At 32.6% G+C, this 24,946-nt stretch overlaps 2 protein-coding genes across 4 annotated transcripts; one reads left to right on the plus strand and one right to left on the minus strand.

Annotated features, from left to right (window-relative positions):
- Window positions 1-1,542: 1,542 nt before the first annotated feature.
- On the plus strand, window positions 1,543-15,746 carry LON1 (lon protease 1). 3 transcript variants are annotated; one of them, XM_047299644.2, is made up of 21 exons: window positions 1,543-2,028; window positions 3,196-3,261; window positions 3,445-3,636; window positions 3,748-3,813; window positions 3,979-4,020; window positions 4,120-4,242; window positions 5,336-5,434; window positions 5,652-5,717; window positions 5,799-5,885; window positions 6,606-6,645; window positions 7,078-7,249; window positions 7,573-7,697; window positions 10,539-10,669; window positions 10,765-10,869; window positions 11,093-11,206; window positions 11,369-11,536; window positions 11,676-11,777; window positions 11,972-12,205; window positions 13,137-13,637; window positions 13,986-14,170; window positions 14,706-14,910. In XM_047299644.2, the coding sequence occupies exons 1-21, from the start codon at window positions 1,753-1,755 to the stop codon at window positions 14,893-14,895; spliced, it is 3,084 nt and encodes a 1,027-aa protein (XP_047155600.1). In that variant the 5' UTR covers window positions 1,543-1,752; the 3' UTR covers window positions 14,896-14,910. The 3 variants fall into 3 exon arrangements, with proteins under 3 accessions (XP_047155600.1, XP_047155602.1, XP_047155603.1); XM_047299646.2 differs by lacking the exon at window positions 14,706-14,910 and adding an exon at window positions 15,540-15,746 and having other exon boundaries at window positions 1,546-2,028; XM_047299647.2 differs by lacking the exon at window positions 14,706-14,910 and having other exon boundaries at window positions 1,548-2,028; window positions 13,986-14,506.
- Window positions 15,747-16,374: 628 nt separating this feature from the next.
- Window positions 16,375-19,205, minus strand: LOC124826744 (uncharacterized). The gene is made up of 5 exons (XM_047299664.2): window positions 18,989-19,205; window positions 18,578-18,736; window positions 18,019-18,192; window positions 16,883-16,989; window positions 16,375-16,649 (listed from the first exon to the last, which is right to left on the minus strand). The coding sequence occupies exons 1-5, from the start codon at window positions 19,166-19,168 to the stop codon at window positions 16,439-16,441; spliced, it is 831 nt and encodes a 276-aa protein (XP_047155620.1). The 5' UTR covers window positions 19,169-19,205; the 3' UTR covers window positions 16,375-16,438.
- Window positions 19,206-24,946: the final 5,741 nt, after the last annotated feature.

Consider the following 24,946-nt stretch of genomic DNA (forward strand, 5'->3'; position numbering starts at 1 on the left):
ACATTAATCCACCTTCCTAATGATTTATTTGTTTGCCACTTTAGAACAAAATAACTGATGATGTTAATGTTGATTTTTGATTGGAGTGTGTGTTATGTTTTTTCTTTTTTATTGTTATTAATTTTTTTTTAAATTTTAGAATTAGTAGTTTATCTTCAGGGAGATTTGATATTATTATTTTTTCATTATATTCACACAATATTTGAATTATAATTTATCATTTCTAATTTACGGTTGAATAACTTATTATATAGTATAACTGTTCGATCAACTACAGAACGAGTAGTCTACACACCTCTTGATCTAATACGAAACGATCCATGGATCGATTGGTCAGACTACAAACAAGATTAGTTATAAGAATAATGTTAATCCTAAGTCAGGTCATTATTGTATGGATCATAATTGAGTCAGCACTAATCATCTCAAAATTTATAAATACATGTTTAATATGCAAGTAATTTCAAACACACGTTAATTTTAGATAACACCTAGTTCAATTGAATGACGCAAAAAGAGGACCCAAGAGAAAATCTTAATCTAAGTTTGGAACTTAAAAATTTTCTATGAAAAAGATCTAATATCGATCCACAAACGGACACACTTATTTATTTTTTCTCAATTTTTTTACACTTAACATAAAATAAAAAAAGAAAAATTATATTAACTATGATAATTACTTCAAAATCGTCCTTGTTTGTTATGTTAGTTCTGTCTATTAATCAAATGTTTTGCTAAAACTATCCTAGAATAACTTTATTTCCGAACTAATATTTCTTTCTATTGTTTATTTTTTCGGACAACTTTCCTTTCAACCAAATATTGTCTATTTTTCTTGATTATGTTCGGTGAACACATTTCTTAATGTCGCTTTTCTTGATCATAGTTCGAAATTCCCAATTATTCACTTTAATTTATGTATTATCTTTTATGTTGACAGTGTCTCGATTTTCCTATAATTTTGTTTTCTACATCCTTTTCTCCTTACATCATATAATTTCTTTCTATGTCTTTACCTCAATATATTAATTCCTTCCTAATCTTATTTTGATACCCTCAACATTAACTTTATTATTTTTTGAAATCCAAACTCAAATGATTTTAAATACTTAAAAGAAAAGCTCTGCAAAGAATTAGTTTCACTGTACTAATTTCATGCAGGAAAATTCACAAAACCAAACATTTCAAGCACCGAGAATTCGGACTCTCTGTATGAACATTGCGGATGAGTCCATTCCAGTAAATATATCTGCATCAGGTTTATTAAATTTTTTTCTTAATTTTAGGTTTATCGGGAAAAAAAATTTGAGTAACATATAAGCAATTCAATTTAAATAATACCAATAAGAGATTAATTTTAAATATTACAAAAATTACTTTTTAACTAACAATTTGAAGATGACGAATTTATTTTACTAATGTTTAAGTATTTTTTGAACGAAATTCACTTTTAATTGTGATACACATCTAACACAACACACCTTTGTCAACCGAGGATCAAACCGTACTTCTACTGCAAGAAAAGGTTATTTTCGTAAATATTTCCGACGAGGGTTTATGAAGGGCTTTAACAAATCTAGACGAAAGAACACAACCCAGCCCTCTTCGCTTTCAGCACCATCAATGGCGGTTTCGTGTTGCGCAGTGTAAAATCTCATTTTGTCACTTAAATCTTATCCAACCTAGCTAGGGCATGAACCAACCTTCAATTTTCAAAGCCCCATTCCTTCATTCATCGCATTGACGAAGCCAATGTTGAAGCTCATTGCATCCTCGCGCATCCACCGGCTGCACCCCACGGTGCTCCGTCCCGCACACGATTCTGCTTCGCCGTTGCTCAGAGTGCTCAGTTCTCTCGGCGGGTTAAGCCGTAGAAACACTGACGTTGGAGGCAGGTATTTTTTCTGTTCCGATTCCGGCGACGGCTCTGATCAAGTAGTTGACGCTGGAGTCAAAGCGGCCGAGGAGTCTCAGTCAAAGGCCTCCGCCATCGTTCCCACATATCCCAGACCCGAGGATTATCTCACCGTTAGTGTCTGATTGTCGTTACTGCTATTATTAGTTGCTCAATTGTTTCAATTTCTTCTAAAATCTGTTGCGAAAGTTAATTCTCATGCTTGTAAAATGTGATGTTAGGGATATATCTTGATTCATGTTCAATAGCTAAAGCAAGTGAAAATTAATTTAAAAGCCTAAATTTAATAATTCCGGTGTAAGTGAAAATTTAACAGGCTTGTCTCGTGACCTGAGATCATTTAGCTTTTTCTAAAAGCGGATTTCAACATTTGCACTAGCTATTTTTATCTAATGCTTTTCTTCACTCGTGAAAAAAAAAAAATCGTATTTCATTTTTTCTTTCTCTGTTAGTGTGTACAAAGAAATTTATCCAACTAGGGCCTTAATTTACTCTTAGGATATTTTTGGCTAAACTTTTTTGTGAATATAGGGGGCGAAGAAGAAAAGCAATAAAATAAAATAAACTTCTTTACTAGTTATACTTGGTTTATGTATAAACTAATTTGTAGAAACCTAGTGATATAAATTTCTTTATTTTTTAATTATCCATAAACTAGTTTTAGCTTATAAAGAAGTTTGTATATTTTTTTTCTTATTTTCAACTTGTAGAAGTGCTTGTAGAAAACTATAATCTAAATAGGCCTTTAGCACGTTTTGTAATTTGTGAAGTTTATCTAAAGCTGCTAGTTAACCATTGTCACAAGTCTGAACTGAATGATTGTTTCAAGTGCCTTTGCAGTAGGGATTTAATTTATTGAGCCAAATGGAGTCTTTTCCCTTCAGCTAATATGTTAAGATCATTGGGGTTTTTTGTTCCTCATTTCTTTGATTCGAGCTTGATGAAATTTTTTTCTGTTCTTGGATTGGAGTGTGATTTTTTTATTAATGTTAGGGGAGGATTTAAATTCAATGTTTGTGTGTTGACTGCTTGAAAGTCCTACTGTTTTTGTTATGCTACTTCATGTCTAGTTCTAGGCTATTCCAGTCATTTTTGGGGTGCATTACAGCGATGCCACACCCTATCATGGAAATAAGGACTGTATCAGCATTTTCCTGTGTTATTTATTTTTTATATGTTTCTTAAAACAAAACATTGGGGGCTTGTGAATGAAGTTTTGTCAGTTTTCTTGATAACTCAAGATTCTGGATGTTCATGTTTATTCTTTATATTTGGAACAGGTTTTGGCATTGCCATTGATCCACAGACCGCTTTTCCCTGGATTTTACATGCCAATCTTTGTTAAGGTATGGTGAGTTTACGGAATGATGAGTAAATTATGTTTCTTTTCTCATTACATGCTTATGGGTGAATCATAAGCAAATTGTTATCAATGATCAGTGCTTGTATGGTGAGGATTTGATTGAATGTAACTTGAAAATGGAATGAGTGGTTATCCAGTTTTAATGCGTATTTTACAATGCTTCTAGGATCCCAAATTATTGGCTGCTTTACAAGAAAGTCGAGAACGGCAGGCCCCTTATGCCGGTGCTTTCCTCCTTAAGGATGAGCCAGAGGCTGATCCTAGTTTAGTGTCTGGCTCCGACACAGATAAAAATGTATATGATTTAAAAGGAAAGGAGTTATTTAACCGTCTTCATGAAGTTGGGACTCTTGCTCAGGTATGTGATTTAGTCAGTAGCTGGCTTAGTTTTTTTATGCCTTCAGTAGATTGTTTGTATAACCTCTTTAAGTACCTAACATTTTTTTACTATTCCCCTTTTCAATTACAGATTTCAAGTATCCATGGGGATCAGGTGATCCTGATTGGTCACAGGCGTCTACGCATAACAGAGATGGTTGGTTGAACATGTTAAAATTAAAGATTAGTGTTTAATTTTATTATTGTGCCGGTATAACATACATGAGTTTTATTATTCACTGTGATTCTGATTTCTGGTGCTAATTTGTGTATGTAATATGTGGCTAAAGTATTTTGAACTAAAACCTGTTCTGTTCCACAGGTTAGTGAGGATCCTCTAACTGTAAAAGTTGATCATCTCAAGGTATGTCTTTGTCTACTGTTTTCCTCATTTTTTTCTGTTAAGCTGATACATTTCTATCAAATTGTCTATTCTCTGATCAGGTTTTACCTGGCGCTGCAGGATAAAACTTATAATAAAGATGATGATATTATTAAGGCCACATCTTTTGAGGTTATATCAACCCTAAGAGATGTTCTTAAAACAAGTTCCCTTTGGAGAGATCATGTTCAGACTTACACTAAGGTTTGGACCCTTCTCTTTAAGTGTTTATTTGAACATGGAATTGGAGGACATGATTAGAGTTGTGCTATGCCTATAGGTTTGGTTGCATTAGTTTTCTAGAAATTTTGGAAGTTGACACAGACATTGTGTCTGTGTGGAAACTCTCCAATGGATTGGCTCTACATTGTGTCTGTGTGAAATTTAACGAAACATGGAAACCAAGGAAATAGGAAACTACTAAGATATACTAAATTTATCTAAGATACAATAAAGATGCTATTGAATATTATATATGTCAATCCAAGAACACATTTTACTCTGAACATCAAATTCAATCATTCTGCATGCCTATATTTAATGAATTAAAATTTTTCTTTAAAGCAGTGGTGCTTTGCAAGCCTGTGTTTGTTTTACCATTGAAACAGATGACGAGTCCAATGGAACTTGATTCATGGATTCTATTGAATGTGCTTTGCAATGTATTAACTAAGAATTAACACATTAAGTATCATAGGGTAATCCAAAGGTGATTTGAAAGTGGGTAGAATATACTGTATTCTGGTGATATGAGCATGTTAGTCATACTTGTATTGTGGTTGAGGTTTTATAATAAATGTTAGCCCTTAGCCCTGTTTCCAAGGAAACTGCTAGGGTTGTCTTGGTTAATAATTTTTGTTGAATTTAGCGTGCCCAATTAAAGACATTGTCAATGAAAGTCTATTATCTGTATAACGTTTGAGCTGCTTGTTTTTATATTGGTTGGCTGGACTTGGAGTAAAACACTGAATTCTTTAATTTAGTGATAATTTCATTTTTCTCAGTTATTGTATTTTTCTGTTATTTGCTCATTAAGAAGATCCCTGATGTTTGTCTTTTCATTACTGTATGACAGTTATTTATTTAAATACTGACAAGCTATTAATTATGTTGTTAATTTTCAATAAACTTATGGATTGTGTCATTATTCTTCCCATATACACATAAATGCATTTCTCAAAACAATTGCCAACGAAGTACTTATATGGTGGTTGTTAAATTTAAACTATCGGATTGCAGTTCGATACTTTACTTTTATATTGTCATTATTATATTGACTTTTGCTTAAATTGTGCAGCATATAGGTGATTTTACTTATCCAAGGCTTGCAGATTTTGGTGCTGCAATATCTGGGGCAAATAAATTACAATGCCAACAAGTTCTTGAAGAGCTAGATGTGAGAATTTACCTTTTGCACTGTCACTGAGAAACTCTGATTTGATGTAGTGAGACTATATTTTCCATTTTTGTGCTGTAATACGTTTTAATTTCTTGGGTAAAATCTCTTTGGAAATTCAATGATCTCAATTAGTATTGAATTAACATATAAAGATGAACAAATGGAAAAATGTAAATTTATAATTTTGAGATGAATTTATTGTGTTCCTGAACAGGTGTATAAACGATTAAAACTTACACTGGAGTTGGTAAAGAAAGAGATGGAAATCAGCAAGATTCAGGTAATCATGTCTTTAGCCTCCTTGTATGTCTTGAACTGATCTTTTCATAATATATTAAGGCTTGTTTTTTATTCTTATCAGGAATCAATTGCAAAAGCAATTGAAGAAAAGATAAGTGGTGAGCAGCGTCGTTACTTGTTAAATGAGCAGCTTAAGGCCATAAAGAAGGTACACGTCAATTATTCAATCATATATGTTAATCTCCCCGTCTGGCACTCTTTGAATTATTTCTTTCTATACAAGACTTCCACAAATTAGCTAACCTGTATCTTCTGCATGATCTCTTTCTGCTGCTGACTACTTCTAAATTCTGCTTCCATGTGTATCATTGTAGCTCATGACTTTATTCATAAAAACCAGGCACTAGATGATTGGGTGTTGCCACTAATCTCTGAATTTTGCAGTTTGTCTTGTAGCCAATTTGTTTCTACTTTCTAACAGCAAGCAAAGCAATGATGTCACTATATGCTGATAAAAATGATTGACCTTATTTTAATGTCATTAACTTCATTCTTTGGAAGCTTGAATGATATCTCATCACTGGACATATTTTCTTATGGATATGTCTTCTCATTAGACTTTATAGTTTATCCTGTCATGTTTAGTGTTCAACCTTGGCATCTGATCCTATTTGTTGCATTTTACTTCATCCTATCATGAGTGAAATTATATGTATAGGAGGTGCTCATTTAGTCTTGTGATTATAAGCTCTTTTTATCATACTTCAGTAAGTTTCACAATCAATCATTTGAATAATCTCTTAAGAGGTTTCTGAAATGTTCATATAAGTTGTTTATCCAAATGCTCCAAGGCAACGATATGTTTTGCTGAATGCTTTACTTTTCATATTGGTCTTATATTATTTTCTTTTAATATTCCGGTTTACAGGAGTTGGGACTGGAGACTGATGACAAAACAGCCCTTACTGGTTGGTTCTGATCTATGTCTAGTTTTAGTACAAGATAACATGCATCTTTTGTATAACCTTTGTCATGGATATGCTGTGTGCATACAAGTAGGCTGGATCGTTTAGCTTGAAGGACTTGCACTATTTGGTTGAAGTCTGATTACTAAATTACTAAAGAGGGTTCACTTAACATTATTTTCTTTCTAAAATCTTGCTTGTCCTCTTTATGTTTCCATCCTGTATCCTTCAATTTTGTTGTGCAGCACTATAGTGGGTCTAGGAATATTCTTTATAATAATGTACTTTTCTTTTGTATTTTGGTTGATGTTTCTTGATCTCATATTGAATTTGAGCTGCATAGCTTAAGCTTGTTCATTCATGGAATATGTTTATTGGGGTATGCTTTAGTGTTATTTGTTTTTACCATAACATTTATTTGGATTTTTATTCCAGGTAAATTCAGGGAAAGGATTGAGCCGAAGAGAGAAAAATGCCCACCTCATATTTTACAAGTTATAGATGAAGAACTTGCAAAACTACAGTTGTTGGAGGCTAGTTCTAGTGAATTCAGTGTTACCCGTAACTACTTGGACTGGTTGACTGCACTGCCTTGGGGTGAATATAGGTATCCATGTGTGGAATTTCATTCTTATTGTTTTTGCTAGAGTAATTTAAATTTATTTGAGATTTCTTTGTTTACCTCATATAGACACCACCCATTACCATTTATGTGGGACAGATATGCTTGTCAGCTAAAATTTAGGACAGCTGCCAAATAAGGGTTTGAAAAGGCCCTTAGGGGACAAAGAAATGCATAACCAATTAAGGGCATTGTTCAGAGGCTTTTGGACGAGCTGGCATTTTTATTTTCTTAAACCTGTCATTCTTATGCTAACTCCAAACTATTTCAAATTTCATGAACTTCAATCAGTTAATTTCTCATTTCAGCGATGAGAACTTTGATGTTACTCGGGCGCAAAAGATTCTTGATGAAGACCATTATGGATTAACTGATGTGAAGGAAAGGATACTGGAGTTCATAGCTGTTGGGAAATTAAGAGGAACTTCACAAGGTAATCATGTTGAATGCAATGATGTATCCTGAATTTCTGATTTTTTTTTTCATTGTGTATGCCAAATACTATGTTTATATTGATCTCGCTTTTAACTTCCTACAAAATACTTTGTTAAATTAAAAAAATGGTCATTACACCATTTTTTGGTTTAGGTCTCCTGCACAAAGTACTCTACATTTTGGTCCTTACTTGAGAAAATCTGTGGATTGGTGGTATCTGCCATTTGCTGAAGTTATAATGAAAAAATGTCAGCTGTAAATAGCAAACTATAGAGTTTTATTTGATTTTAATGTTGAGACTAAAATGAATTGTACATTTTTTTTTCACACGGGAACTAAACATCAGCTACACAGATGAAATCTAACATTGTTATACTGACACAAACAACATGGAACATTTTATAAACTTTTATTCATGTAGAGACCAAAATTTAGGGATTTTTTACGTGTGGGCACTAAGATAGAAGAGAGTAAAGTTCAGGGACAAAATTTATACTTAACCTGAATACTATGTTCCATAATTTTTCAGAATTCGAATGGGTGAGATGCTTTAATTAGGTAATATTAAATTGCTGTAAATGATATATGTTAGATATATTATATCTTTTATCTTTTAGTTAGTTTATTATTATTTCTCATTTGTATTTTGGGCTTAGCCCATATTTCTTCTATTATAAATAAAGAACCCTATGTGTGTATTTTACACAAGGGAGATTAATCCAAATATAGTTTTTCACTATATTCAACATGGTATCAGAGCAAGTTCTCTGATCCTCTTCTGGTAGTCTCTGCCGGCGGCCGGCCGCCATGGCCGCCGGCAGCCCCTAAAATCTCAGTGGGCAGTCCATTTTTTCTTCTTAAATCTCTGCCACAGTCAGCACCAGTCCAGACCCAGTGTGCCATTGCTGTCGCCGCCACTTTCCGCTGACGTCGCTGCTAACTCCGGCCACCGTCGCTGCTAACTCCGGCCACCGTCGCTGCCGCCGCTGCCGCCACCGCCGGCCACCGTCACAGTTTTGACGGGTGACCTGCGGATCTGGACCGTCTCTTCGAGCGACGGCCAACCACGCCGGTTTCGAGTGCCGCTTCTCAGTCACGCGCCGCCACGCAGCGCTTCTTTCAGGCCACTCCGCCATCGCCGGCCATCGCCGGCCGCCGTCACAGTTTCGACCGGTGACCAGCGGATCTGAAGTGTCTCCTCGAGCGACGGCCAACCCCGCCGGAGTGAAGACCAGACTCCTCTCCACGCGCCTCCACGCGCCGCTTCTTCTCGGCCAGTCTCGGCCGCGTGTTCTGCACGCGCCGCCTTCCCGGTGTCGGAGTTTGATCGCGACACCTCCATAGCCGTCGCCGGACCTCCCTCTCTCTGTTCAGACCCTCCAGAGCAGCCATTGCTGCCATCTTCGTCTGTCTTCGTCTCCGCCGTTGATGGTCCAGGCACTGTTTGCCGCTGTCCAGGCGCCGTTTGCCGCTGTCCAGGCGCCGTTTGCCGCTGTCCAGGCGCCGTTTGCCGCTGTCCAGGCGCCGTTTGCCGCCGTCCAGGCGCCGTTTGCCGCCGTCCAGGCGCCGTTTGCCGCTGTTCAGGCGCCGTGTGCCGCTGTCCAGCGTGCTTCCAACCACTGTAGGCCCCCATCACACAGTTAGTGATGGCAGTCCCTGTAGTTTTGTCGCTTCCAGCCACTACAGGCCCCATCAATCAGTGATGGCAATTTTGTCCTACAGTTTTATAGCAGTCAACCGCCGCTGCAGTCGCTACCGCCTCAGACAATTGCGTCAGTTCTTCTTGGGCTAGAGTTTAGCCCGATCTTCTTGTGATACACTGCTAAGTATCACCACTTGGGAGTTGTCCAGCAAAGAATTTTGGACCTCCAACATGTCTTTGGATCTTTGATGCCTTTGTTTCAGCATTGTAGCTTAATATTTTGTTTTGTTTTAGTGGTTCAGCAACTGTGATCTTTCACATTTCCACCTTCACACTAAGGGGGAGTACGTTTCCAAGACACTGCAAGTCACATAAATATGGGTGTAGTCCCTGCAGTTTTGTAGATTTCAGCTACTACTGTTGATTCCGTCACCCATCCATCATTGATGAGGATTTAGTGTAGTTCCTGCAGTTTTGTAGCTCTTAGCTTTCAGCTACTATTGTTGATCCCGTCACTCATCCATCATTGATTGGGAATTAGTCCTTGCAGTTTGTCATTGTCCACTACTGCTCTCCTTCATCCACTTTTGAAGTTGAAGTTGAAATTTCACAAGCTGTTGTTAGCCCATCTATGTTTGCCTCACACTCTTGAAGACAAATCATCTAGTTCAACACTGACTTCATCTATTCCAAGCTTAATTCATACAATTTGTATGCTCCAGCTTGAGGGGGAGTGTTAGATATATTATATCTTTTATCTTTTAGTTAGTTTGTTATTATTTCTCATTTGTATTTTGGGCTTAGCCCATATTTCTTCTATTATAAATAGAGAACCCTATGTGTGTATTTTACACAAGGGAGATTAATCCAAATATAGTTTTTCACTATATTCAACAATATATCTTGATAATAATTATATAGTTGAAGTATTTTATAGCTGGGCAGCCATGCTATGCAGTATGATATTATTTGTTTTAGCTAACATAGATTTTCTAAGAAATTTTAGTAATTTTGGCTTTTATATTGGTAAAAAGATGCCCTTTTTATGTATTGGGTATTGATTATTTGTTAAAATGGTTTTAAGAGATTGACTGAAGTATGCTAATAATCCATTTGTTTAAAGTTGAGACTTTGGCCTTGAAATTTTTGCTAGCTCAAAAAGTGGGACGTGGTTCCTGATCTTTTTGATATATGCAGGGAAAATTATCTGTCTTTCTGGTCCACCTGGAGTGGGCAAAACAAGTATTGGTCGATCAATTGCACGTGCCTTGAACCGTAAGTTCTTCCGATTTTCTGTGGGAGGATTAGCTGACGTGGCTGAAATCAAGGTAGCTAAAGTCCCTGTTTACAATTGAATTATATAAACGAGTTCATTAGCAACATATGATGTGATCTTCTGGATCCTCAATATTGTATTTTACAGGGTCATCGTCGAACCTATATCGGTGCAATGCCAGGGAAGATGGTACAATGCCTTAAGAACGTGGGCACAGCTAACCCCCTTGTTTTGATTGATGAGATTGACAAAGTAAATACATCTCTAAATGGTTAAATATTTTTTGCTGAGTAATATTATTAATTTATTTTCTGATTTCCTGTTATATTCTCTGTTGGTATGGGCTCTACTGGCTCTAATAAATATAATGCACGCATTTCAGTTTCACTAAATTTACTATGGTTTGTAATCTTGTAAATCTTTTAATAAGAATGCTGATTTAAGTATTAATATTTGTTTTTTGTTCAATTGTTAGTTGGGCAGGGGACATGCTGGTGATCCAGCAAGTGCTTTGTTAGAGCTTTTGGATCCAGAGCAGAATGCTAATTTTCTGGACCACTATCTTGATGTTCCCATTGATCTATCAAAGGTATTTTATTTGACAATCTAAATCCTTAATAGTGAGGTTGTGGTATAGTCAGCATTTGTGCGTGGATTATTCATTTTTTGTTCATTGCTTGTTGGTTGTTCTTAGAATGGGCTTGAGTTTACTGATACTTATGAAGTTATGCGTTGGAAAATCTCACTGCAGGTTCTTTTTGTTTGCACTGCAAATGTTGTGGAAATGATACCTAATCCTCTGTTGGATAGAATGGAGGTTGTTGCTATTGCTGGGTATATTACTGATGAGAAAATGCACATTGCTAGAGATTATCTGGAGAAAACCACTCGAGAAGCTTGTGGAATAAAGTCTGAACAGGTAGTTATCTTTTTTGTTCCTTCTCCTGCATAAAATGGGATATTGAAGGTCTTAACATAGTGTTATTACAAGCATAATGATGCCAATGTTTATTGCCTTTCATGCTGAAAATGTTGACTTAAAAACTCCCTTGCTTCAGGTGGAAGTGACTGATGCAGCACTTCTTTCCCTAATTGAAAATTACTGCCGAGAAGCTGGGGTCAGAAACCTTCAAAAGCACATAGAGAAAATTTACCGAAAGGTCTCTTTAATTTTATCTTTTTAGTAGTAAAACCTTACTCACTGAGACTATACGCTTTGCATGGTTGAAATGACGACTACCACTCATGATTTGTTTTGAATTTTTACTGAACGAGTTCATCACTAATCCTGAATTTGAATTTATACCAAATTCTTCAGTTATCTGTTACCAGAAATGTTCTGCTTGTGTGACAGATAGCATTACAACTTGTGAGGCAAGGAGAAACTATTGATGCTACCATTCGTAGTGCTCAGAGTATGGAACCAATGAAAGACAAAGTAGACTCCGATGAATTGGGGGTAGATACAGTTCAAAAGGAGAACTCTGAGTCGGTAGAGGGTAGTGATACTGAAAAAGTGGGTGAAACTTGTGATGAAGTTGACATGGTGCAAACAGGTCTATCATCTGAGCAATCACAAAGTCTTGAGGTAGTTTAACTCTGAAAGTGCAGTCAATTTGTTGCTTCTATAAAAAGTGGTATTTTGTTTGATTTATAAGAACTATGTGCATTCATTTTTGTCTTTTACCATTGTACAACCTTGTGGTTTGGTACAGAAGTTTTTTTACTGGTTGTGCACAAACTTTGTACTTTACTTTTTTTCCTTGGAAACCAGATAAATTTTGTTGTTGTTCAATATAGTCACAGATTGACTTTTCATACACACACAGATATAAGTGTATGTATGTACATATGTGCATACATATAAACACAAGCGCCCACACACAATGAGAAGGGATTAAGTTACTTTAAGAGAATTATTGATCATCCTCACCTTTTATTTTCTTTTATTCAATGATTGTAACACTTGACTTAATTTTAACCATTAGATTAACCCTATGTTTGTTGTAAGGAAAATGAAAGAAAGCGTGAGGAAAAAAAGAGAGATGAAATAAATTGCGAATTTTTTAAGGAGAAAATGACATGAAAATATAGGATAGTTGTCATTTAAAAAATAATAAATAAATTAGAATTAAATAATTGTACAATTAAAAAGTTACTAATGCATTTATTATGGAAATAGACGAGAGAGGTAATTTTGAGAATTATAAGTTTTCTATACACTTTCCACTATTTTCTCCTTGTATGTAAGAGGAAAATAAAGCATGTAAGACCCAATGGAAATTTAACATTTCATTGCTACCAAATAAGGGAAATGCTTTCTTTCTACTCATTTTCCAGCACCAGACACTTTTCATTCTACACTTTTCCTTCAAACGAACAGAATCTAAAAGAAAGTGAAGGAAGAAGATGAAGAGTGACTCTCTTAGAAGTTACTCTAGGAGTAACATGATAACTCTCTCTATTATGTATATATGGATCTCTAATTATTTTTATATATGTATATCTTAATTTTGCAGGTTGCAAAAGAAAGTGAGGAAGACAAGGAAATTGAAAAGGTATTGGTTGATCAATCAAATTTAACTGACTTTGTAGGCAAGCCAGTCTTCCATGCTGATCGCATCTATGATCAGACACCTATTGGTGTTGTGATGGGTCTTGCCTGGACTTCAATGGGGGGCTCTACACTGTATATAGAAACTACCTTTGTTGAGGAAGGGGAGGGAAAAGGAGCACTGCAACTCACTGGTCAATTGGGAGACGTGATGAAAGAAAGTGCTCAGATAGCTCATACAGTTGCCAGAGCAATACTACTGGAAAAAGAACCAGAAAATCGTTTCTTTGCAAATTCAAAACTACACCTCCATGTCCCTGTAGGGGCCACACCAAAGGACGGACCAAGTGCTGGTTGCACAATGACCACTTCACTGTTGTCCCTTGCCATGAAGAAGCCTGTGAAGAAGGATCTAGCAATGACCGGGGAAGTGACACTTACAGGGAAAATTCTTCCCATTGGCGGGGTATGTTGAGAAATACCTTCTATTACAATATTATTATTCATAACTTGTAGATGCAGAAACTTCTGGGAATCTTTAGATGCTATTGGTTTTCAAATTGTCATTTTTTATTTTGAAGGTTGTTATATTTATTTCAACAACTAAAGTAGTGTATCCTAGACGAGTTGCCCCTTGCTTTCAGTATCTATTCGCCTACTAAATTACATTAAGCTCAAAAAAAGAGTCCTCTAGTAATGGTTGCCCAGCCAATAGATTATTCATCAGTAGATACCCCCTCAATGTTTTCTGCTGTGAATTCTTTTCTGTACATTCTGTCTAACACTCACTCCTGTAATGCTGTGAAAATTGCAGGTTAAAGAGAAAACAATAGCCGCAAGAAGGAGTGAAGTTAAGACTATTATATTCCCTTCGGCTAACAGGAGAGATTTTGACGAGCTAGCTCCTAATGTGAAAGAAGGTCTTGATGTTCATTTTGTTGATGACTACATGCAGATCTTTAATTTGGCTTTTGGTGATGAGCAAGCTCAGGATATAAAGTAAGTCACTAATGCCCTGTAGTATCTTGAGATGAAACATAGTTCTTTGTTGAGCTGGGAACCAGCTGAATTTTGTACTATATTAATTTAGTACCAATTGTTTTTGGTGTTTCTATTCATCTATTGGGCATTCCAATGTAATAACATGTATATTTATATTTGAGGGGATGGCTGTTTTTTTTGAGGCATGGCCAGGGAGTGTTCACGTTCAAGGGAGAATATTCCAATATTGACAATAACACAACTTATCCAGTTAAAATTCATTTTTGAACACACTTAAAGGATAGGTTGAAGAGTAGTCTGCTTAATAACTGAATGTACGTGTCTTTCTGTTTTTTTTCTCTCTCTCTATCTCTCTCTATATATGTATGTATGTTTGTATATGTGTATGTATGCATGCATGTATGTATGCAAGCATGTTTGTGTGTGTTTGTGTGCCTGTAGTCTTAGTGTGAATTAATAATAACAAGACTAGATTTAGAGACTCAGGTTATCAATCAAAATACACACTTATATAAACATACTGCATGGCTAGGGATGTGCAGAAGAAGGGTGTCAGTAATACCTTCCCTGTTCTTTTAGGACAATGTAATATACGGGTGAGGACTGATTCGTACGCCTCATGCTTATCATTTCATTTTCCCTCTTCAATTATTAAAATAACTCAAATCGGTTGCAGAGTAAATTTAAGGGTTGAGGGCCTTAACGTCTCTTTGAAGAACTAAGCCGAGGATACCCTCAAGACTCGGTACAAGACTTAACGTATCTTTTAATAGTTTTTAAAATTTCAAGCTAAGTTTAGAAAACTTCATACCTATAAGGGCTGTAGCTTACCAAACTAACAAGAAGGGTTATTTTTAAAAGGTAATAGCATTTAATAATAGAATAGGAAATAACTAGACAATACTCTAGAGGTTTTATTTGATCTCATTTTTTTCTTCAATGAAACAAGTTTAATGTATATATGCGTGTGTGGTGTATAAGTTTTACATACAACAAATTATCTCAAGATTTTCTTTTTAAATCTTGCTTTTAACCTTGAACTACTTCGTTCATGTTATATATTTTTTGTTACTTAACTTCAACTTGCTTTAATTTATTTCAACGATCATATAGGTAACACCATTTGAGATTCGGAACCTTTGCAGATTTGTTTATTTATAGAAAGTATACAATTTTTTACGGTTTGACCTTAAACCTCTCCTTTTTCATCTGGCATAGTGTGCAGTGTCTTGGTTATTTTCTTTTCTATATTGTAATAAGATGTAGGTAAGTTACCCAAAATACCAGGCAACAATCCTGACTTTGATCTTGCAAATGGCTTACTCATGGAAAGAAATTGAATCTCACACTGTCATTTTTTTATTAGGCCACGTGTTTGATGGATTTACTGACATGGAGATGTCCATTTTGCCTTAGAAATGGAGAGGATTTGACACCATATAAGTAACTCATCAATTCATCGTTACAACTGTTTAGGAGTACAACGTTTGGCAAACCGAATACAATTATAAAGTGTGATATTGAATAAAACTATTTTGACTTTGTCCTTTGACTTCATGTTAACAGGTTGTCTTTTTCTTCCTGAATTACTATTACCTGCATTTTATTCTAACAGTCAAAAAATTAAAATACTCTTCAGCTGCACCATGCCTTTTCCGACATAGCCGTTTTGACTTCTCCTATGTGGCATTTCTGTTTTCCATCATATTCTGAGAGGAAGAAAAGGATGATAGAAAGTAACACGTTGGGTTACTTATTCTTCAAAGTTCATTTTATAAAATATTTCTTATGATTTGAAAATTTTGTTTCAAGAATCTTATTTCAAAAATCCTGCTCCAGAATGTATTACATATACTATTTCAAAATGTTTGTTTTGAAAATTTAGTTCTGAAAAATTTATTCCTATTTAGAAAGTTCGATCTAGAATGTATCTTATATGTTTCAGAAATATTATTTTGGAAATTCCATTACAAAAGTCGTTTTAAAAATCCTGTACTAAAAAATTATGTTTAGAAACTCTCAAAAATTGTTCTGAAAGCTGTTCAAAATAGAAAATTTGAAAGTCACCATTGTGAATGGTATAATGATAATTTTAAAAATCACGGGGTGTAAGAAAAAAAAGCTGACAAGTTAGTTAACAAGTATGAAATGAAATGCACCCATTTTTTCCTACGCATACATCACGTAACTGGCAAGAAAATTTAGAAAGATAAAAAACTTTTCCATTGAAAAATATGAAGCATGGAGAATTACAAAAGCACATGTTCAGAGGCTAAGGGAGTAGGGGTAGACAATGTGATGCAGATCATGACCAATAGAAAATTGAGTGGTTCCTTCATCTAAATGCAAATTAAAATAAGCAGAATGTGAACTTGGAAAACTTCTTCGGCTCAATTCCAGCAATCGGTTATCGCTTTGCAATAGCTTCATGTAGTGTTGGTCAAGAACTCCAGGAGGAAATTCAAGATAGTGCCTCCTGAAAATCATTTTTTTCTCAGCAACATAAACTAGTTCGAACCATAATTCATGTTAAAAATAAAATGTAACCAAATAAAAAGTAATTTCAGTTTTACATAAAATCTGAAAACATGCTCTCAAAATTATTTTTTAACTTTAAAAAAATGGACCAAATATGTGAGTAGAAGATATAATTTTGAATTGAATATAGAAATTAAAAGAAAAAAAAATGCAGAAAGAGTAAAAATATACCGGTATTGTGAAGCTTGAGCATTGGTGAAGTCATTGGATATGGTCCACATAGTATGTTTTTTGGGCTTTGGATCAATCTCTTTAAAGAATGATGGTACTTTGTCTAACTGTAGGACATAACATTCCTCATTAAGCTAATCTAATCACTTAAACGGTTAGGTCAAAAAATCCATTTGAAATTTCAAACTATTAGCAGTGCATTTAATTCATTTTTACATCTATTAATTTTAATATTATTTACAATAATTAGGAGAAGTAAGGTTGGATAATGAATATAAATCATTTTTTAGATTTTTTAACAATAATAAGTATGATATTTTAAAAACATAAAAAATAACCCACCTGTTTATTAAATTACTGTATATTATCTTAGGTTTAACTTAATATTCTTTTACTGTCTATTTCAAACAAATTTTAAGGACTTGTTTCGTTCTCTTAAAGAATTAACAACAAAAAATGAGTACTTTTGAAATTCAATAAGTTGATATATTTCTTAGGTTGTAATTTTTAAATTTTATATTAAAAATTAATTATATACATATATATATATATATTTTGTAAATATAAAAATTCTACACTTAATTATACTTTTAATTATTGTACTAATTCAAATAAAATAATGGAAGAAGGAATGAAATTGTTGACTGATCCGTAATGATGATTGGATTTACTTGGACTAATTATCCATTGAGCTTGCTTTGTGATTATTTTAATGTGCATACTTTCTGTGATAGATATTATCAATTTAAATATTAATTTATGAATAAGAAATGAAGAACTCAAGTGGCAACGTGACATTGCAATTGCATTTTTTATTTATCTTGGCCCACTTTCCACTTCTTTACTTTCCTACCCTATTATTTTATTATCCATTTTATAATAAATAAGATGAACATATTATCAATGAATAATTATATATATATATATAACCCTGTTTTTTAAAACTAATATTTATTACTAACTATTATACTAGTATGAATTTAAAATCGTAGAAAACTTACTTTCTTTTTTTCTTCAAAGAACAGACAAATTTATGGTAACATATTTTTAAATGAAATTATATATGTAAAACTTCAATGTATAGTTTTTTTGTTTGGACATTTTCTTCTTCTAAAGTAATAACAAAGGAAAAATACCTCAATTTCAAGAACTCCAGGTGAGTGTTCGTCGATAACAGCTCGAATGGCTGATATATTCTGATACTGTATTTCAATTTTGTACTTCAAACCATCGTGTAATATCTCCCACATCAATTTTTGTCTTGCGTAATAACACTTAGCTACCAATTCATAAGGATATTTAGCCTCAATCTGCATCATTAAATTCAACTCAATAATCATACTCAACTTTTATATCAGTATTATTTTTTTCATGCCATGTTAGACAAAAATAAAGAAACTGATCATTCTATTTAGTCTTTAAGACTATATATATGTATCAAAATCTGTTCAAGTTAAGAAAATTATAGTTTTTATTTAAACATCTAAACTGCACTTCAAAATTTACTCCTCCTAAGTGAATTTTGAACATTTGTTTGCAGAATACAACTGAAGGGTCGAACTTAGCGATAGAAGCAAAAGGAAAAGCTAAACTCAGAGAAGATAAAGGTCAAAAGTATTTACAGATAACAATTTTCTATCTGCATTAATTTAACATTCTACATTTGACCTACAAGATTATATAATAATTACGTACCTTAAAGTATCCGATTCTGAGCATGTTCATTGGAAACTGCACAGCCTTCAGTTTCTCAACTTTGTTGGCTGCTGCAACTTGACTTGGTTGCATCATTTCAGGAGTCAAAGTGAATTTCAACCCAATGGGTGGTGGAAGCTGCGAAAATTCTCTCAGGGCCTGTACAAAAAACAAGAAAAAAACGCAGAATTGTAATAAGGTTTAACGGTAAAGTTGAAAGAGAGGATGAGTTTAGAAGGAAAATCCTTTGATAACATGTTAACAATTAACATTTATCGATAAAATATATCATTAAGATAATTCTCTGGAAAATTAAAAGGAAAAAAGGAAAATGCAATGCATGGGGCTGCAGGTAGAAAAATTGAATATACTACTGATATCATAGTTTGCATGCATGACAAAAAATCATACCCTTTTAGACTCAGTTTGTGGATCATCATGATATTCGGTGTGGTGGTCATCCTGAAGGTATGAGAAATACAGAAACTGATTCTCCGAAGAGTGATATTTATATGAAGTCATAGCAATGTGTTGGTGGTGGGTGAATCCTTCTTGATAAAAACTGTCACTGGAAGCAGTGCTGTGTGCCATAGAAGATACTGCAAGCTCAATCTGCAGAGGAGTCTGAGTTTTGTGTGGAAGCCTTGTTCAGGATTGAAGTTATGTTACTCCTTATATATTATCTCGTATAGGGTCTGTTCATGATTTTTAATTAGTGTTTATCTTTAAAGTCTGAACAAAGTGGACTAAGACCTTTTTTGATGAAAAATAAGTAATTAGTGGATTAATTTAACTTAAGTACAAGCTTCCTAAAATGGGTTCATTTCAGATCACTTCAAGTTTTCCCAAACCTTCTCAAGTTAGGCTAAAAATTGTGCTTTGATTAATAACCCTATTTTTGTTCTTTATTTAAAAAAAGGTTTTCCAAATTTTATGCTTGGTTATGTATTTTAAATCAAAGTTAAAGTTAATTAAGATTGGTAAGAAATCACGTAACTTCTGTATGAGTTTTACTTGGTATTTCCATTGATATTTTTTTAGAAATATTTAATAGTTAAAGTTGAATATGTTTAAGGTTTACATTTGAAGGTATTGATTAAATTAAAATAATTATATGTATGAGTAATTAGAAGTAAATACTAAAAGAAAAAATAAAATAAAATAAATAATGTAACATCCCAATTTTAACACATTACCACTCATATAATAATAAGACGTTATAAAATTAATAAAACAAAACATGTGAGATATAGTAGTAAATAATTATCTAGAAGAAAATAACTAAAATGATAAATATATAATAGTTAAATGTAACCACTAGACAACTAAGAATACTTTTCACTATATATGTTTAAACACTTATTTCTTATGTGTTCAATCCGATCATTGCAAAAAACAAACAACACACCAAAAACAACAAAGAACAACATGGTAAGCTAGTGTTCAAAAGAAAACTTCAAAAACAATTTAACACATCACATATTAGTTCAACATTTATAACATTCTATAACTCAAACATATAATCAATTGATTTTAGAGTCAATTATCGGAATACATGTTCTCACACATATATTCAATATAGGTGTGCACCCGTAGTAGTATTTATACTCTACAGAGTCATAAACGCAGGGGTTAACGCCCTACTACTCACAAGGTTAATTTTTCACACCTAAGACCAAAAGTCCAGGATAAAGACTTCCCTGCCATTCTTTCCCCCACTCCATTCATCTCTATATGAGTTGAATGGTTGGTAGTATCTCAGGATACCTATACTTTCAAAATCCCCATATATCAAAGCATATCATCACCACCAATCCTCCTTGGATTGACTTCAACCATCCTAAATTACCCATCACAAACTAGTTAACATATTATCATACATGAATAAACATCATACATACTCATAATCATATTATAAACAAATAATTGTTTTTGACATCCACATAATCACACTCATTAAACACATCATAAGAGGTATATGTAAACTTAGTTAAAATTCTGGTATTTTCGCTCAGTCACCAGATATGCTCGCTTAGCGCAAGCACTCTCGCTTAGCCTGCTCGCATTGGTAGTAGTGCCTAATAGCACACTTGTTCAACGACTAAATTTGCTCGCTCAGCTAAAAAACCACAGAAACTTATAAACTTAAATTCTCCCAAAAGTTGCCCAACGAAGTATATTCTCGTCCAACAAACGTTAAGTCAATGACTCTCTGACTTTGACTTCGGGCAATGAATATATGCTCGCTCAACGAATTTATATAATTCAGCAGAGCATAATTTTTATAGATTTATGTCATTTAAACCCTGTAAAACTAGTCTAACATCAATCATAGATGTTCAAACCAACAAATTATCATATCATATGCATTTCAACCATACAATTCACTCCAAATACAAGCTCAATCATAACAAAGTTTCAATCACATTATATCTAAGGCAATTCAGGCTTTCTAATTTAACTCAAGAGGTCATATCTCATAAGATAACTTAATTGCACAATCCAACTACCATACAAACATCAATCAAAACTTACCTATCAGCTAAAAATCAAAATAACTAGTTTCCCATACCTAACAAATGACCAAACAACTCTAGAATCCTATAAACAACAAAAAGCATGATCAGGATACACTATTAGAACTTTTGAAGTAAATAATCAAACTAAGACACAGGCAAGTTGAGCAGGACACGTATGCAACCAATACAAGAAAAGATAAATAAAAAGGGTTGAAACTCAACTTATTCAATGGGATAAACTGATTGGTCCAAATTGAAGACCTTGTCGCTATGATTAATTTTAAATTCTCGATTCTTCAATCAGACGAAAAGATGATGATAACTCCTCTTCAGAAGTTAGAGGACTCTTAGAAAATGGTTTATAGAGATAGATATGTCTTAAAATAATGAAACTCAATTTATAACCAAATTATTTATATTAAAACTATTTAATATTAAAATAATCAAATCTCACTATTTTTAAACCGCTATTACTTCTAAAATACAAATTTCTACGTCTTTACATATCCCACTATTAATATGAAAATACATTTGTAAACTTCTTCTAATGAAAAATTTTATAAAAATATTTTTATTTACTATTTATAAATTTTCCTATGTGAGGGAAAATAATATTAAAAAACATAGTCTCTTTACAAGTAAATTTAAGAAAGAACAAAAATCTATGAATAAAAAATGTTAAAAAATCATATAATGTGAGTAAATTTTTGGTTATGAATAAGTTAAACCACTTCAACTTTGAACAATATTTTTTTTTAAAAATCTCAAATTCAAGCTTTCAATTAAGCTTATACTTAAATAAAAATTTTATTATGCCTTTAATTCTCTAATTTTAGTGATTCTAGTTTATCCTATATTTCGATTCTGTTAATTGAGCTCATTAGGTATTATAGATATATTATTTATTTCATTGAATTGCAATCTCACATAGGTATCACTATTAATTTCTTTCAGTCTCCAACATTCCACAGTACATATGATATATATTATAAGAAAATCACTAAATAATAAAAAATTTAAAAAATTAGTCATTATATTTACTGAATTAGACATAATTTTATAAGACAATTCTTTCGGATGTCATTATGCTTGTGAAAATTAGATAAAATTAGATAAGACAAATATTATAAAATAAAAACTCATTATAAAATCATTTTTTGTAAGAAATTGTTTAACAACAAGTATTTCTGATTTTTTCCAGGTCAATTACCAATTCCTTTATGCTTGTGAAAATTGGATAAAATTAGATAAGACAAAAATTATAAGATCAAAACTCATTATAAAATCATTTTTTTGTAAGATTGTTTAACGCCAAATGTTTCTGATTTTTTCAATTGGGGCTATAGTAGGGTGTTTCTGATTTTTTCAATTGGGGCTACAGTAGGGATGACAGAGAAAGATTGGAGTGAGAAAGATGAAAGAGAAAGGGTTGAGAGGAATGAGAGAGGTGAGTAAGGGTTTTGAGGTTTCTTTTTTTTTTTTAGTTTTGAGAATGAAAATTATTAAAATACCCTTAACCTTAGAACTTAGAATCCATGGTATATAAGGATATTTTTGTCTACTAAAATCCGGTACACATTGCTAAAATGTACCAACTGAAAAACAGGCGTACGCGCGTTAGCAAACCCCTATATATATATATATATATATATATATATATATATATATATATATATATATATATATATATATATATATATATATATATATATATATATATATATATATATATATATATATATATATATATATATATATATATATATATATAAATAGAGGGTTTTTGGTACATTTTAGTATCGTGTACCGGGTTTTAGTAGACAAAAATACCCTTATGTATCACGGATTCTAAGTTTTAAGGTTAAGGATATTTTAATAATTTTCATTCTCAAAACTCTAAAAAAAAAAAGAAACCCTTGCTCACCTCACCTCCCTCATTTCTCTCAACCATTTCTCTTTCATCTTTCTCACTACAACATTTTCTCTGTCACGTATGGTAACTCCAACTGAAAAAAATCAGAAACACTGGCTGTTAAACCATCTTACAAAAAATGATTTTATAATGAGTTTTCATTTTTATAATTTGTCTTATCTAATTTTATCTAATTTTCACAAGCATAATGACATCAAAGGAATTGGTAATTGGTCTGTTTGGAAAAAAATTCAGAAACACTCAAGTTGTTAAACAATTTCTTACAAAAAGTGATTTTATAATGAGTTTTCATTTTATAATTTTTGTCGTATATAATTTTATCTAATTTTCACAAGCACAATGACATATGAAGGAATTGGTAAATGACCTGGAGGGTTTTTTTAGAGATGATGATTCAACATATGCAGATGATGAAATTAGAAAGGTTAGTGAAGATGATGAAATTAGAAAGGTTAGTGAAGACGATGAAATTGAAGAGATCTTGAATGAACCTTGAAGGTGAATATGTCAATGACTCAACTCTTTACAAAGGCAAATTGTTTAAAGGCAGATGTCTTGAAGGTGAATATGTCAATGACTCAACTCTTTACAAAGGCAAATTGTTTAAAGGCAGATGTTTCTCATTTTTTCAATCGGGGCTACACTAGGGATGACAAAGAAAATGTTGGAATGAGAGAGATAAAAGAGAAAGGGTTGAGAGGAATAAAAGAGGTGACTATTATTAAAATAACAAATATCTTTTTTTTTAGTTTTGAGAATGAAAATTATTAAAATATCCTTAACTTTAAAACTTATAATTCATGATATATAAAAGTATTTTTGTCCTACTAAAACCCGATACACATTGTTAAAATGTACCAATTGAAAATTTTACAATATTAAGTTATACAATATTTTAAAATTCATATTAACTTATAAAATGTTTTAGAAATTAAGAATTGTTAGTCTTCAAATTACGCTCTTTTGTCATTGAATAAGTTTTTGAATTAATATTAAACAGTGTTAAAAATTAAAAATTAAATATGTTAATTATTTTAAATTTTAATTTTAACATAGTATGTAATTATTTTAGTGACTAACTCTTAAAGTTTACTTACTATTAATTCAATCTTTATGAACAAATTTTCTTGTAACAAAATAAATAAACCTGATCTTAATAACTCATTTTCTGAGTGTAAATTTCAAACATTTTACTCTCTTAAGTCCTTCATGTAAGAGATTAGAATACGAGGAAAATAAATCTAAATTGTATAACTTAAATACAAAATATCATCAAAATATATAAATATAGTTAATTAAAAATAAATATAGCTTTGTGTACTGGTTGCTGTCTGGGGAAAGAAAAACATACATATATTATATAACTATTCATAGATAATTAAAAATAAATACAACTTTGTCTGTGTTTTTCTATTGTGCTGAATTTTTACAAAAAGGATTTTGCTTTTTTATTGATTATTTCTCTTCTATAGTTGTATGATTGAACGAGGTTTTTCAAGTTGATTTTATAATTAAATTCAAAGTATTATAGGGTTTAATATCTTATAATTCTTAGATATTTTCCTTATATTTATATTTTAAGGTTACTGACCAATTGAAAGTAACTTTTTTATTCAAGAGAGAATTAATATAAATTTATGTGTTTACATGTCTTTTGCTCTACCTTATCACATCATTTATCTTGAAAAAGCATATAAATTAATGATTGGATGCAGAAATAGGTATAAACCATCGCAAATCAATCTACCCACCAAATATTTGTCATCATACTTTGAAAAATGGAGATAAGGAATAGGAAAAAGGCTCGTGAATGAGCAATTCGTTCTTACTACTTCAAAGGTGATTAGCATGTTAATAGCACTGATGATGGAAGATAAATCTAGAAAAGTCAAACAAGTTCAACAAAGAAAGTACTAT

Source organism: Vigna umbellata, chromosome 8, assembly GCF_029865625.1.
Source record: "Vigna umbellata cultivar VRB3 chromosome 8, Vumbellata_1.0, whole genome shotgun sequence".
Taxonomy (NCBI): Eukaryota; Viridiplantae; Streptophyta; class Magnoliopsida; order Fabales; family Fabaceae; genus Vigna; species Vigna umbellata.

What these genes read in the sequence shown, in the direction of transcription:
- LON1 (XM_047299644.2), top strand. Translation starts at nt 1,753, where the DNA reads ATGTTGAAGCTCATTGCATCCTCGCGCATCCACCGGCTGCACCCCACG. An exon ending in TGACAAAACAGCCCTTACTG is followed by an intron (nt 6,646 to 7,077) that starts GTTGGTTCTGAT and finishes TTTTTATTCCAG; the next exon opens with GTAAATTCAGGGAAAGGATT. An exon ending in CTGCCTTGGGGTGAATATAG is followed by an intron (nt 7,250 to 7,572) that starts GTATCCATGTGT and finishes TTCTCATTTCAG; the next exon opens with CGATGAGAACTTTGATGTTA.
- LOC124826744 (XM_047299664.2), bottom strand. Translation starts at nt 19,168, where the DNA reads ATGGCACACAGCACTGCTTCCAGTGACAGTTTTTATCAAGAAGGATTC. An exon ending in TCAGAATCGGATACTTTAAG is followed by an intron (nt 18,193 to 18,577) that starts GTACGTAATTAT and finishes TTAATGATGCAG; the next exon opens with ATTGAGGCTAAATATCCTTA. An exon ending in CTGGAGTTCTTGAAATTGAG is followed by an intron (nt 16,990 to 18,018) that starts GTATTTTTCCTT and finishes TATGTCCTACAG; the next exon opens with TTAGACAAAGTACCATCATT.